This window comes from Schistocerca americana, chromosome 1 (genome assembly GCF_021461395.2).
Source record: "Schistocerca americana isolate TAMUIC-IGC-003095 chromosome 1, iqSchAmer2.1, whole genome shotgun sequence".
NCBI lineage: Eukaryota > Metazoa > Arthropoda > Insecta > Orthoptera > Acrididae > Schistocerca > Schistocerca americana.
Window position 1 is genome coordinate 589020571 of NC_060119.1, and position 15219 is coordinate 589035789.

The 15219-nt window shown below is 42.0% G+C and overlaps 1 protein-coding gene across 1 annotated transcript in view; it reads left to right on the top strand.

Annotated features, from left to right (window-relative positions):
- Positions 1-15219, top strand: part of LOC124579241 (cytochrome P450 4g15-like) — a 97627-nt gene that overhangs the window by 22181 nt on the left and 60227 nt on the right. The window contains exon 3 of the mRNA XM_047131241.1: positions 5083-5310. Within this exon, the coding sequence (XP_046987197.1) occupies positions 5083-5310 (228 nt within the window). The remainder of the gene's footprint in view (positions 1-5082; positions 5311-15219) is intronic.

Consider the following 15219-nt stretch of genomic DNA (forward strand, 5'->3'; position numbering starts at 1 on the left):
ACCTTGGCCGGTGTCATATGCAACTGAAACATAGAACGCCAAAATAAGGCAAAACTTAATCTCAGAAAGTTACAGGGAAGTATATTATGGCAGTAGCCGATCAAATATACAGAACTGATTAGCTAATCCCGGCGGGCAGAAAAGGCAAACAAACAAACCACACTATAATTACAGCAGAGGTGGCTACTTCGGCAAACAGCCAATAACAAGTAACATGGATTTACTAGAATCAGCTGGACAGCTATCTTAAAAATAGATACCTTTTCCACAGATGGACGAGAAATTTACATTACCAAAAATAATCCAATGAAAGCCAGAAGACGAACTACGACCTGCAGTGAGGCTCTCTTTCTGGATTAGCTCTTGTATTCGATAAACAAGGCATTAAATTACGGCTTATCTGTCCTGTAACACACATCCATAAGCAAAATTAAACAATTTTCTAATAAAAATACAAAACATTAATAAATAAAAGAAGGCTGGCAACCACTGAATAGGCAATATACCAGACAAGTAGCTTACAGAAAAATTTTAACAATAAGTGTGGGCTTGCGTACACAATTACTAACCATGTTTCCCACTAACACGGTAGGCAGGAATCAAAATCCAAATTACAATCCACGTTTGCCACAAGTCGCGAATATCTGTTCAGAAAATCGGCTAAAGACAGTGTGGTAGATAAATACAACCGAGCGCCTTCGCTCGCAACAGAATACCGGAGGAATGGCCACAAATAGCAGCTGTATCCGAAAGGAACCAGGATGCAGTGGGTCACAAAGGGTCACTTCCTTCAGTGATCGAGTAGCTGACAGTTCAACTCCAACAGACGTGATGGCGCCAGCAGCATTCAACAGACTAGGCCTTCCGGCTATGTTCAGTCCAACAGAGCGCTTACACGTCGTAGGTAAAACAGAACCTCCAACTCCCCACACTGCTGCCAGCAAGTCACTTTTCTCTGCTTGCCGCTGCTCATGCACCCCAGTTTCCCTGCAATGGAGCAGAGATATACTCAAGGCAGATACTACCGTTAACCGAGCGCTAACGACGTCGCGTGCACAAGGCAAGCCTTCCGGTCCAGATGGTATACCAATCAAGTTCCTTTCAGAGTACGCAGACACAATAGCGCCTTTCTGAGCAATCGTATACAACCTCGCACTTGACGAAAGGTCTGTTCCTAAAGACTGGAAAGTAGCACGTGTCACACCAATATTCAAGAAAGGAAATAGGTGTAACCCATTGAATTATAGACCCGTATCACTGACCTCAATTTGCAGTAGGATTTTGGACCATATGCTGTCCTCGAACATTATGAATCACCTTTAAGAGAATGACTTATTGCTACATAACCAACACGGATTCAGAAAATATCGTTCTTGTGCAGCACAGCTAGCTCTTTGTTCCCATGAAGTAATGAGTGCTGTCGACAAGGGATCTCAGATCGAGTCCATATTCCTAGATTTCCAGAAGGCTTTTGATACCGTTCTTCACAAGCGACTATTAATCAAATTGCATGCATATGGAGTATAGTCTCAGTTGTGTGGCTGGATTCGTGATTTCCTCTCAGAGAGGTCACAGTTCATAGTGACAGACGGTAAATCATCGAGCAGAACAGGAGTGATATCTGGCGTTCCGCAAGGTAGTGTCATAGGCCCTCTGCTGTTCCTGATTTACATAAATAATCTAGGTGATAATCTGAGCAGCCCCCTTAGATTGTTTGCAGATGACGCTGTAATTTACCGTCTAATAAAATCATCAGACGATCAATTCCAATTTCAAAATGATCTAGAGAGAATTTCTGTATGGTGCGAAAAGTGGCAATTGGCGCTAAACAAAGAAAAGTTCGAGGTCATCCACAAGAGTACTAAAAGAAATCCGATAAATTTTGGGTATACGATAAATCGCACTGCTCTAAGGGCTGTCATTTCGACTAAATACCTAGGAATTACAATTAAGAGCAACCTAAATTGGAAAGATCACATAGATAATACTGTGGGGAAAGCGAAAAAAAGACTGCGCTTTGTTGACAGAACACTTAGAAGATGCGACAAACCCACTGAAGAGACAGCCTACATTACACTTGTCCGTCCTCTGCTGGAATATTGCTGCGCGGTATGGGATCCTTACCAGGTAGGATTGACGGAGGACATCGAATAAGTGCATAGAAGGGCAGCGCATTTCGTGTTATCGCGCAGTAGGGGTGAGAGTGTCACTGATATGATACGCGAGTTGGGGTGGCAGTCACTGAAACAAAGGCGGTTTTCTTTGCGGCGAGATTTATTTACGAAATTTCTCTTCCGGATACGAAAATATTTTGTTGACACCCACCTACATAGGGAGAAATGATCATCATAATAAAATAAGAGAAATCAGAGCTCGAACAGAAAGATTTAGGTGTTCCTTTTTTCCAAGCGCCATTCGAGAGCGGAATGGTAGAGAAGTAGTATGAAAATGATTCGATGAACCCTCCGCCAGGCACTTAAGTGTAAATTGCCGAGTAACCATGTAGATGTAGATGTAGGCACAGGACAGATCTGATCAGTCAAAAATGACACATAGCCCTTGGCAATAATGCGATCTTGAGGAGTTTCCATGTGGCCCATGAAATACCACGATATATCTGCCCAAATCATCACTGAACCTCCGTCATGTTTCACTCTTGGGACGTAAACTTGTCCAGAAGGTGGAAAAAATTTGGAATGACCGAATGACATTCTTTCATTAGCTGATAATCCAGGTTCTATGGGTCCGACACCATGTTTCCCCGTTACGGCCATTTGCATCACTGATGAGTGGTTTTGGAATTCCGGCTCACCCTGCAGTTCCCAGCTTGTGGAGGCCCCTACTTGTTATTTTCGTGATGACAGGCTTCGCGAGTGTAGCATTATGTTCTGCAGTGACTTTTGCAGCTGTCACTGCCTTATTTTTTGTCACAGTCCTCTCTAATGACTGTCTGTCACGAACACTCAACCCACACTTTCGTCAGCATTCCTCTTTTCCTGTATGCGCTATTAATTTTCGATACGGAGCCTCTTGAAACACCAAACACTTCGGCTGCCTTGGTTGCGGAAGCACCCACCATACGAGCTCTGACAATCTACTACGTTCGATTTCACTCAGCTCCGGCATACTGCATCATAACTACTGACACTTGCAACATGTTTAGGACAATGCACTATTGCCGTTCATGGTCAAATACAAAGGGCGTTCAAAAAGTTTTGCACAGTCGTCTCTAACTTTTTATTTTTTAGCAGGAGGAGGACGAAATTTTTTGTGAACATACTTGGAACATTTGGCTATATATATTGAGCCTGCTCAAAGTAGCCCCCGTCAGCTGTGACGCATCTGGCCCAACGTTCTTTCCATGATGTAAATGCACTTTGATAAAATTCTGGGTATTGACTTTTACACCATTGCTTGACACAAGAAATAAGGTCTTTCTCGCTATCAAATGTTTTACCGCGCAGGTGGGCCTTCAGACTACCAAAGAGGTAAAAATCAGACGGAGCCAAGTCCGGACCGTAGGGAGGATGAGAAGCAAATTTCCAACCCATTTTCCTGATTTTCTACTGCTTCATAAGGGCTGTATGGGGTGTGGCATTGTCATGGTGCAGTCTGATGAGCTGACCCTGAAGCTGTGGTTCAAAAAATAGCTCTGAGCACTATGGGACTTAACATCTATGGTCATCAGTCCCCTAGAACTTAGAACTACTTAAACCTAACTAACGTAAGGACATCACACACATCCATGCCCGAGGCAGGATTCGAACCTGCGACCGTAGCGGTCACGCGGTTCCAGACTAAAGCGCCTAGAACCTGAAGCTGTGGTCTGTAGATTTTGATGGCATATCGCAGCTGGTCCGATGACTAACAGTAACGGTCCCTGTTAATTGTGGAGCCAGGTTCCAAAACGTCAATGAAAATGACACGACACTGATCGCAGAAGAAGGTGGCCATCACCTTCCGGCCTGGTGAAAGTCTCGGTTTCTTCTTCCTTGGGGGACCCGCATGACGCCACTCCATGGATTGGGTTTTGCTCTCAGGTTCGGACAAAAACAACCATGTTTCATCCTGGTTAATGACGCCGTCAAAACACTGTTTCCACACTTCATTAAAGGTCTTCATGAGACCCTCGTACACATTCTTCCTCATTGTTTTCATTTCTCTAGTCAATAATCTAGGCACCCAACGTGCACAGATTTTTCTGTAGCCTAGAGACTGTACCAGTGATAGCACACTACCCAATGACGAACGAATCATTTCACCAAGCTGTCGTGACGTCACACATCTGTCATTTTGGATTATTTGATCAATGGTCTCCTTATTCACATCAGCCACTGCCGTCGATGGTCTACAGCATCATGGATTGTCCAATAGAAAAAATCACCCTCTTTAAACCTCTGCAACCACCGCTGGAAACTGCTGTGATCCACTGTGTCCTCCCCATAAACAGGGAGCAACTTACTGTGAATCGATGTGGCAGAGTCATCGTCGGTCTTGAAGAGGAACTCCATTACCGACCTTTGTCACAACCTCACATCTACTTCACTGTCCATTATGGCTCCCCTGTAACTAAAAGAAAATAGTTTTATATACCAACTTATAGCTACATGTTCCAAGTATGTTCACAAAAAATTTCATTCTCCTCCTGGAAAAATAAAAAACTTAGAGACGACAGTCCAAAACTTTTAGAACGCCCTTTGTACAACAGCACTGCCTGTAAGCTTGGCTAGCATCTGCATTTATTTTCAGGCATGCATTTCTCTCGGTGTTCCATATTTTTGTCCAACTACTGTAGATGACGATGACAGCAACACGCGAACAGTCGACCAGCTTCGCCATTTCTGATAGGCTCGTACTAGGCCTCAGGCCATAACAATCTGCCATTAGTCGAAGTCGCTTATGTCAGTGAATTTCCCCCCCCCCCCCTCCCCCCCCCCCCCCTTGTTTTTCTCGCTCACATACTTTCCTGCCCACTACACCATCAGGCGGCATTGAGTGTCGTGGTGGGCAGTGGTCATAATGTTTTGGGTAATTAGTGTGTGCCTTCGACTATGACGGACGATGACAGTAGTGTTTGTGCAGGCGCTGAAGAGCTTCATGGCGTCGTTCAACCAGAACGCGGTGCGAGTCTGCGAGCGGCTGGCCGCGACGGCGGGCGCCGAGACGGAGCCTTTCCCGGAGCTGTTTCTGGGGTCGCTGGACCTGGGGCTGTCCAACTTCGCCGGCACCACGCTAGACACCGTGGAGCCGTGTCCGACGCGCAGGGCCGCCTTCGTCAGCGCCATGACCCGCGCCATGGAGATCATGCAGGTAAGTCCCCCAACCGCTCATCGGTCTCCCACTTGTACCACTGCATCCTCTGTTTTCCTGTCTTGTGCGAACTTTCATTTCGGTTGAAGCATAATAATTTCAACTAATGAAGTGCATCAGACACTGCCTGACAAAAATGTGAAACACCCAGAAGAGGAGGAGAAAACGAAACTTCACCGGTTGACAGGGTATGTGATACTATTTCAGTCACTACAAAATCGAGTCAAATTCATCTCTTGGCAGCAAGAGCCCACTAATCGGTATGACATTGCACCACCCCTGGCCAGGATACATGCACTGATTCATTTGGGAAGGGTACCATAAAGCCTTTGTATCCTCTCCTGAGCCAGGCTGACTGTCTGGTCGTTGATATCCTGTATACCGGCGCTGAGTAGAGTTGACATCCGAGCTAGTTCCACATATGTTCTGTCGGGGAGAGATTTGAGAAGTTCTCTGGCAGCGTCCATACCTCAACATTACGAAGACAGATCATAGAGAACACGTGCTATGTATGGACGAATATTGTCCTGCTGAAAAATGACGCCACAATACTGTCGCACGAGTTTACATAAGAGTACGCAGGATCTTAGTAACGAACCTTTGCGTCGTCGAAGTTCCGTCAATCACAATCAGCCGTGACCTGATGTCATACTCGATGGCTCTCCGCACCTTGACGCCACGTGTAACATCACTGCGCTTCTCCAAAACATTGTAAGAGTGGGATCTCTCCCCAGGTCGCCTACTCTCCGACGATGGTCATCCAGGGTGCAGAACTGTGATTCGTCGCCGGCCACAATGTGGCGCCAGTCACGAACAGCACATGGCTCCCCGTCGTGGCATCACCCCAAACGCAGACGTTTGTGTTGTGGTTCTAACAGCAGCCTACGTATGTAACTGTAATTCCGTAGTACGGCTGCTTGTAGTCTCTGACCGATGGTGCAAGATGACACAGAATGTAGGACTGCACGCGTACATATGAAGAGGTTACGATGTGCACAATACAACGATCCTCCCTTGTGATGGTAAGGCGAGTGTGCTTGCCCTCACGTTCACGTGCAGTTCAACATCAGACCACTGTCACTCGCGAATACCCCAAAAATCTAGATATTGCACGATTCGACAAGCCGGCCAGTAGAGACCCCCAATGAGGTCACTTTCAAACTCTTTCAGGTGCTGATGATGCTTTCAGAAAGGAGTACGCGGCATCTCCGTGTCCTCCACAGTGATCAATCAAAATCTGCCGCTGTTCACGCCCATTGTACATCGTTCCAGGTTTGACAACACTGAACAGGAACAACAGTAATGCACTCTAGTGGATTTTCTGACTGTAACAGAGAATTGGAAGCCTTATCATTTACGGTGCCGCCGATGGCGTGTACGTGTACGAAGTCACATTGACACCCTACCAAGTCTACTAGATACTTCTCTTTTTTTTGTCAGGCCATGAGTATACAGTTTAATGAGATGTAACCATTTTCTTTATCCGGTGCAGTACTCAGAGAATTTAACAAGAATGATATTCATGGCTCTAATCGATTTATAACATATCATGGAGTCCTGCTCAGTGAGATTTTTGAGTTGTGCAGAAACAGAGACCTGACAAGAATATCATCGATCGTTGAACGGGAAGTGTCCGCTTCCTCTGAATATTCAAATTCATGAAACAACATGAAAAGAATTGTTTTAAGTGAAGTTTCCCCGGTGGACAGAATATTCCTCGATGTGAAGAGAGTGCGGAAGGGACAAGATTATTTCGTTTTTCGATATTTCGTCTGATAAGCGTACCGCTATATATTAATGAGGGACCTTAATATTTTCGGAATCTGGCAGGTGAGTTATTTGTGTTTGGTGACGTGACTTGGCATACATTGAGGAGCAGTGCGGTTGATATCTTCAGGGTGGCGCTAGTAGATCAGGGCTTAGCGTCTAGATGCGTCCGAAATCTATCCAACACAAGTCCCCGGAATACCTAACGTTCATTGCAGTGGCCTTGAAGCCCGTCGACAAAGTTGATTTTTATCGTAGAAGTTTTAAAATATAGAGGTCACTTTCCTCGAAGTGATCGACTCTGGTTTCCCCCAATACCCAATACAAATCTTTCCAGGGATAGCTAAAACGGCTGCCGAGAGGCGGTTTCCGTACCGGGGAATGCTGTCACTCTGTTACCAGTGAGATGAAATTCTCCAGTGTTGGAGAGTCTTAGCGATATTTTTCGTTCTCTTCAATGATTATATTCCGAAATACTTGTTTTTGGCAGTTTTGTCTAACGCACAGGTTGAAAAAGTCGTCAAAATGCACATCAAGCAACAAAAAGAAACTTGCAAATAACGCAATCTGTGTAACAAATGCCGTTAACAAGCAAGGAACTTCCTGGTAACTGAAAGTAACGACTTATGTTTGCACCATTATTTCATCTGATAATTCGTGAAACTCTTGCTTGCTGGTGACACATATATTACCACATTCTTACACACTGGCGAGATATTTACAAACTTAGAACGTCTTCACTACAGTGGCTAGGACTGTCGATGCGACAAAATAAATGAGTATATTTAACACTACCAAAATATTAATGTAAAATGTAGGCTAATGATGCATCAAAGCATAAAAGACAGATACAGGTACAGGGATTCGAGATTCAGCCACACTGTCGATACCCGTTTGTTGTTACAACAGACGATGGAAATCATGTGGAGGTTAGTACGATCCCCTTAGGCTCATCTAGTTGAGTCTTCTAAAGGACGTAACATCTGTACTGTGTAGATGCCATCCCCCGTAACCTTTGCTACGTGTAGCTAACCAACATTTCAAGGCACAGCCTCCAGATTAGCTACAACGTGTTAGAAAAACATTAGTCAATGTCAAAAGTCTAAAAAAGTTGAATTCCATCATAGAAATCCTGAAGGAAAACATTCCAGATGCTCCCTGATTGTTTGAATTCTGTAATAAATTGTTGAAAACGTATTTTAATGTGTCTTTTGGAGCGACCCTGCCTCAGAGTTTTCAACTAGGACTCGCGTTTCGTTCCATCAGTCCAAATGTTGGTTATAAAATATCGATGGATCACGTGATTTCCTTTTCCAGCCTGATTGTGACAAATGTTTCTTTCAGGGCCATTCATTTAAACGTTACCCTGGGTTTTGAACGTTTACAGCTAGCCGGCCTCTGTGGCCGAGCGGTTCTAGGCGCTACAGTCTGGAACCGCGCTACCGCTACGGTTGCAGGTTCGAATCCTGCTTCGGGCATGGATGTGTGTGATGTCCTTTGGTTAGTTAGGTTTAAGAAGTTCTAAGTTCTAGGGGACTGATGACCTCCGAAGTTAAGTCCCACAGTGTTCAGAGCCATTTTTTGCTTACAGCTACTGCTTTGCAGTAATGTCCGTTTTATCTTCCTCCCGATTCGCTATTGGCAAATCATCCCTCGTTTCTTCTGTATTCTTCCCAGTTAGAAGCATAGACATACTTCAGATAAAATCAGAGAGTAGTTAGACATGCTTTACATTTCAATTGATCAATAGTGTGGAGATCCTCCAGGATGTAGCCCCCCAAAAAAGAATACACAATAAATATTTACAAAGAAAAACGAAGATACTAATTTAACTTCCACCATCGCAAGTGGAATAAGCAAAAAAATCGTGTTTTCCTCTAAAAGGCGATAAATAACTTATTAAAAAACATACAAATGTTTGGCACACTGAGGTGGATATTGTAATTCTTGGGCTATCGCAGCCATACACCATCAAATAGAAAAATCATTTTACAACAGTTATTTCCAATGATCGCACAATTTCACTGAAGTTTCACAGAAGTCAGGTTGTACTAATACTCGCATTATTAGTAACATATCTGCATCAGTTGGTTCTACTAAGAAATTTATCAGTGGAGTAGTAGTTGGCCATCACTAAATGTCTTAGGCTTCTCTTAAACTGAACTTTATTTGTAGATGAATTTTTTATGGCTGCTTGCGGGTTAATGAAAATGAGCGTTCCTGCATTATGGACACCTTTCAGGACCGTAGAAAGTGACTTCAGATCTTTGTGAAAATTATTCTTATTTCTCCTATTGTTTCCATGAACTGAGCTATTGGCGTGAAAGAGAGATATATTTTTATCGACGAATTTCGTAAAGAATAAATATACTGGGAAGCAGTTGTTAGTATCTGTAGTCCCCTAAACAGGCATCTGCAGCATGTTCTTGAGTCCACACCATTAATAATTCTAATTCTACGTTTTTGGAACCGGAAAACTTTAGCTATGCTTGTTGGTTAACCCAAAAAATAATCCATATTGTACGGAATTCAACTCAAGTTTGTACAGCGAAATTGTCTGTACCTGTCTGTGGGACAGTTATTTTACAGTAGACTCGTGTTCGAGAAGAGCAGGGTTCAAATCTCCATATGGACTTTCAGTTATAGGTTTTAACTTGTTTCTCTAAACCATTTCAACGTAATTTTTGGATAGTTCCTTTAAATGGGGAACGGCTTACTGTAGGGTGTTCATTTCATTTTCATTGAAAAAGGGGACATTTAAAATAAATTAGAGAAAACCTGGGACAATGAAGAAAAAAAAAGGGACATAAATATTGTATTGACTAAATTTAACACAAATACAAGTTTATCTTTACAACGTGCACTCAGATGATCCCAAATCACTCTTTACAATTATTCTGCCACACTATCACTTTTCACTTTTATGTGCTTTATCAAGAAGTGCAGTTTCGTTTGAAATTGTATCATAAAAGTCAGTACACGATACACCATTAAAGTGTGTTTTGATAATGAGCAATGTCCTCACTGTTTCAACTTTCATTCTGTTTTCTTTTTTTTTTCATCTGACCACAAAGAGTTCACTAACGAAAACACACGTTCCACAGCAGCATTTGACTCAGGAATTGCCAGACAAAACTCCACCAAATGAATCATGTTTTTCATGTTAATGTTTTTACTTTTGAAATAAGCAAATATTTTACACCACGTTGCACTAACATGTTCTTTGTTTCCTTCTTTACTTTTTATGAAATTCTGTGCGCATGCAAATTCATCGAATAGTTCGTCTTCATCAACAGGAAAATTTGATACAATACTTTTAACAGAAACACAACAGTCCTGAATATCCTTCCACTGTAGCTGCTCCTTCGCAGTATTAACCCAGTCAAACGCTTTAAAAGGTGTGAGAAATGGTAAACACTATTCTTTAATATACTCACTGCAAGAGTCATAGAAGATGTCAGCATAAATATGAAATTGTTCTACAGTAATTTCACCCTCTTCTTCCAACTTTGTACAAAGGATGTGAGAAATCTTTCAGATTTTCTACATTGTAATTTGCCCAATAATTTGTTTATTTCTTGATAAACTTCCACTATTGTGATTTCTTGTTTCTCAATACATTTAATTGTTGTGGAGAAAGGTTTTAGCTGGCTAACAAGAAAATGTAGAAGAAAAATAGACACAGGGTTATCAAAGAATTGTTTAAGGATAACAGGACACTTATCAAGGGAAATGAAATATGATTTCAAAGCAGGAAATATCTCTACAATTCTTTCCAATGCTGGTAGCAGAGATAGCCACCTTGTCTTGCTGTGCCCAAGTACAGTTTTGTATTCAGTTTCAGTAAACTTACAGAATGACATCAGAGATTCAACCCTTACTGTATATATGTGGAAATACTGGTAGATTTTGTTCACAACTAATTGGCAGTCGATGGGTAGGCAATCTGAGCCAGTTTGTAAGGAACTGTGCACCACATGTGCTGGACAGCCAACACCTACTATATTATTCACTGTGTTCTGTTGCAGTTTATAGAATAAATTGTTTTTTCCTTTCCTCTGCTTACCACCAAAACTGGTGTTAGTGTTGTCTATAGAGACTGCAATCACCTTTCCCTCAAATCATATTTCTTTAAAACCTCCAGCACATAATTCTGAAGTAAATCTGAAGTTTCTCCAGCTAAATTAACCAATTCAAGCACTTTCACCGTGATGCCATTTTCAGGGTGAAAATACCTGGTAAGGAGAGGAAACAACTTCAGATCCAGATGATTCGATGTATCAATCATTACAGAAATGAATCGAGCACTTTTCAGTTCATTTAAAACCTGCTGAGCTGCATACGATGCAATAACATTTGAAATGATTACATTACATTTTGTGTGTCCACATGTGACTTTAGGATTGAAAAGTTTTTTTAACAACTGCTGTAGTACAGTCCATTGACTTAAAGCTATGGTTATGCATTGCACTGTAGTATGCAAACGTAGCTTCTTGTGCTGCCAACTGCCCATCATTTCTGTTACTGATTTTAAGTTTACGTAGTAGTCACCCACGCATTTATTTGCTCTTTTCGTTTGATCACTCATGCGATGTTTCTTCGTCTTAATGTGATTCACAATGTCAGACCTTCCACCATGACCAATAGCAAATTTTGATCTGCACAATGTACATTCTACAGTTTCTCCACTACCAGTGATAAAAGGAAACTCTCTTTTTATATTGATGTTAAAATTATACTTTCGTTTTGGCATAATGAAACAGTGATTGCACAGTGCAAAACATTAACAGTGTGGTGACGAAAGCCAGACTGCAAGTATCAGTGGTGTAGAGTATCTCTGGACGGAAAGGACGGATTCAGTGGATCGATTTAGAAGAGAAGAATCTTCGTTGTTATTCGTAACCTATAGTGCGTTTAAAATTACTTGCGATTTTTGACAGTTCGGTACATGTTTGGGGTATGCTGAAAGTCATCACACGCTTCTTAGCGTAAATAATTGTGCAGTCAATAGGAAGTCAAACAACCAGTAGCGTAAAATACTCTAGCCAAGCGGAATCATAAAAAACGGGACTTTTGAGCGTCCCCAAAAAAACTTTCGGGACAGCGGGACATTTTGGTGAAAAAATGGGACTGTCCCGGGAAAAACGGAACGAATGGACACCCTAGCTTACTGTCTTCCTCACCCAAGTGCAACTCAGCCAGTGCTAGAGCAGTGTGGACGCAAGAAGGCTGGTGTGGCGTTGCGAGTGTTTCAGAAGCGTAAGCTTCAGGGTACACATAGAGTATTTAGTTTTAATTTTCATGTTAGTTTAGGTGTGGAAAAATTACTTAACCATCGTAGTGTGCGTTGAGGGTGAGATAATGCAAACACAACGAGTATTATGTTAGGATGAGGCAGCGATAGTTTTCCAGGCATGCAATTTTTTACAGAATGTGTCGGTCAGAAGCAGAAGCAGTGAACAACAAACAGTTTGAACGGCGCATCGGCTGCTGTTTTGGTGGTAAAGGTACACGTTTTAGGTTACAACACATATTCTTTCGAGTTATCTCACAGACATTACGTGTCACTTATCTATGTAACTAAAAGCAGCAGTTTAATTTATGAGCAAACGGCACTGTTCAAGAAAATTGCCGCAACTGTTGGTTTACCACTATATGCAGCTTATTACGTTGGTGTTTAATGCTCCAAATTTTTGAAGTGAAATTTCTTTAGTGTCAAATGATTATTCCGGCATCTGGCACATTACATTAATATCCGTGCGTGCGGGTGAATTTTGTGCCTGGCTGCGTGGTGTTCTCATCTACAACTGATCTATTTGACAGCAGCACAAAATGAAACGTTTTCACCCTTATGTCCTCCAGTACTGTCAAAAATAGCATCTACTGTTAAAAAAATTAAAATCGGTAATATATCCCTTCTGAAAATGTCAGTGGACTAACTGAAAGTCCCTAACATCTAAACATATCCACTTATCTGTGGAAGGTTATATTCGTTCCTTTCTCAAATTTATTCATACGATCAAACACTTCACAACTCTTCACCATTCTTCTTTTCTACGTTGGAATGTGTAGGCAGTACAGGTACAACTAACAAATGCTGTGCGGATGCACCAATAAATATATGCTGTTCGATCAGTGTCCTCACAAGTCACAATACACTTCAACTCACTAGATAGATTCTTTCCAACACATGGCGTCCAGCCGAAGGTTCAAAATATCCCGGGCCTACAGCGCTCTCAGAGAGTCTGTTTATTTTTCTAACGTCTTTGGTATGTAGCGTAGAACAGAGATGGAGAACACACTGGCGTAGCTGAAAACTATTCTCTGTTTCTCTGTATTCACTAAGCATTTAGCAACCGCCTTCTTTAAGCGTACCTTAGGTGGTCAATATTGCTGTAGAGTACTACTGCACAATAATCAAAACACTGGTGCTGCAGTAATTGCTCTATTTTGATGCAAGCAGAAGAAAAATTGTAAGTGGATGAAAAATTGATATAAGAAGCGTCAATAATTCACTCACGGTAACTGGTTGAGAAAACTGAGACTGAACCGGATTAATTATTATCAGAACTTTTTTTGCATTGATGGTTCCAACATTAGATACAAATATGGAAATGGGTCAACTATAATCAGTAAACAAATCGCTGTAATGAGATATGCAGTTCCACGAAGTAAGTTCTTAACTGAAAGTTGTTCTTAAACAATAACTATTATTTTTATTAAAGAGCGTTTCCTTGTAGTTGTAGGGTTGTACCACTCTCTGTATTTAGTTAGCAAAAATTATTAAGAATCGTTCTTAATTTTCTGGTTTTTATATTTATCTGCCCTAATATCCCATAATGCTGGAAATGTTTTATATATTTCTATGCGCTCTAATATGAATGACCTTTCCTTTCATTTTGAACTCATTTTAGTAAACAAGCCCAACAACGAGCAGAGAACACTAAGACCCTACTTGAGGATACCGTTAGCCTACAGACATAATAATATTTATATGTAGCGCAATAAATTGCAAAAGTGTTTGGTCAGCTTAGTATTATTTCACAGCCACTCATCCTAACGTACACACGTCCAATATTGCTGCTCTTCCGGAAATACTGAGCAATAATATTGATAGTCTGAAGGACACTTTACTTGTACACCACTACAACGATAATCGATGTCAGCTGGCGTGATACGTCTCGCTGTTACCTCACCATGTGCTCGCATGCCCTGAACATACTATTTCATGGAGCTAAATATGTAAATAAGCAGCTGTATATATGCGTGTTTTCTCATTATTTGAGGCTTTTATCTAGGAACATTTTTATTAGTATCAAGATATTGGGGCCACTGGCACAGCAACATAGTATATCGATTCCGTAGTGGTTATTTACCCCACTGATATAATGTGACCATTTGACTCGACGCTACAGAGAATCTCAAATATAGTAACCAACTAGTACACGGGGCGTTCAATAAGTAATGTAACACATTTTATTTTTCTCAGCCAATTCCCGTTGAAACAATGCGGAGTTTGTTGTTGGAAATCATGCAATATTCCCGCCTCAGTCCCTATAGTTTCGTGAAATGGGCGGTGGTTGAAGGTGGCTGCTCTACACTTAGTCTCCGAAATGGCGTCTGTAGCGGAGATGCGCTCCGGGCAGAGAACTGTCACTGTGTTTCTTTTGGCGGAAAAACAGAGTATGGCAGATATTGACAGGCTCTTGTGGAATGTCCACGGAGACTTGTCAGTGAAAAAAAGCACTGTGAGTCGATGGACGAGGAGTCTGTCATCATCGCAGCAAGGTTGTGCCAACCTGTACGATCCTCCGCCTTCTGGCAGACAGCACACATCTGTGACTCCAGCAATGTTGGAACGTGTGAGCACTTCATTCGAGGTGACGACGTATCACAATTAAACACCTAAATGGACAACTGCACGTCTCTGTTGGTAGTGTTGACACACTCGTGCACCAGCTGGGGTACACAAAGGTGTACTCCCACTGGGCTCCTCGCCGCCGAACGGAGGACCGTAAAGAGCAAGGAAGGGCCAACTGTGCGGAATTCCTTGCGCGTTACGAGGCTAATAGTGACAGTTTTTGTCGAACATCGTCACAGGCAATGAAACATTGGCTCATCACTTCGAATCGGAAACAAAAT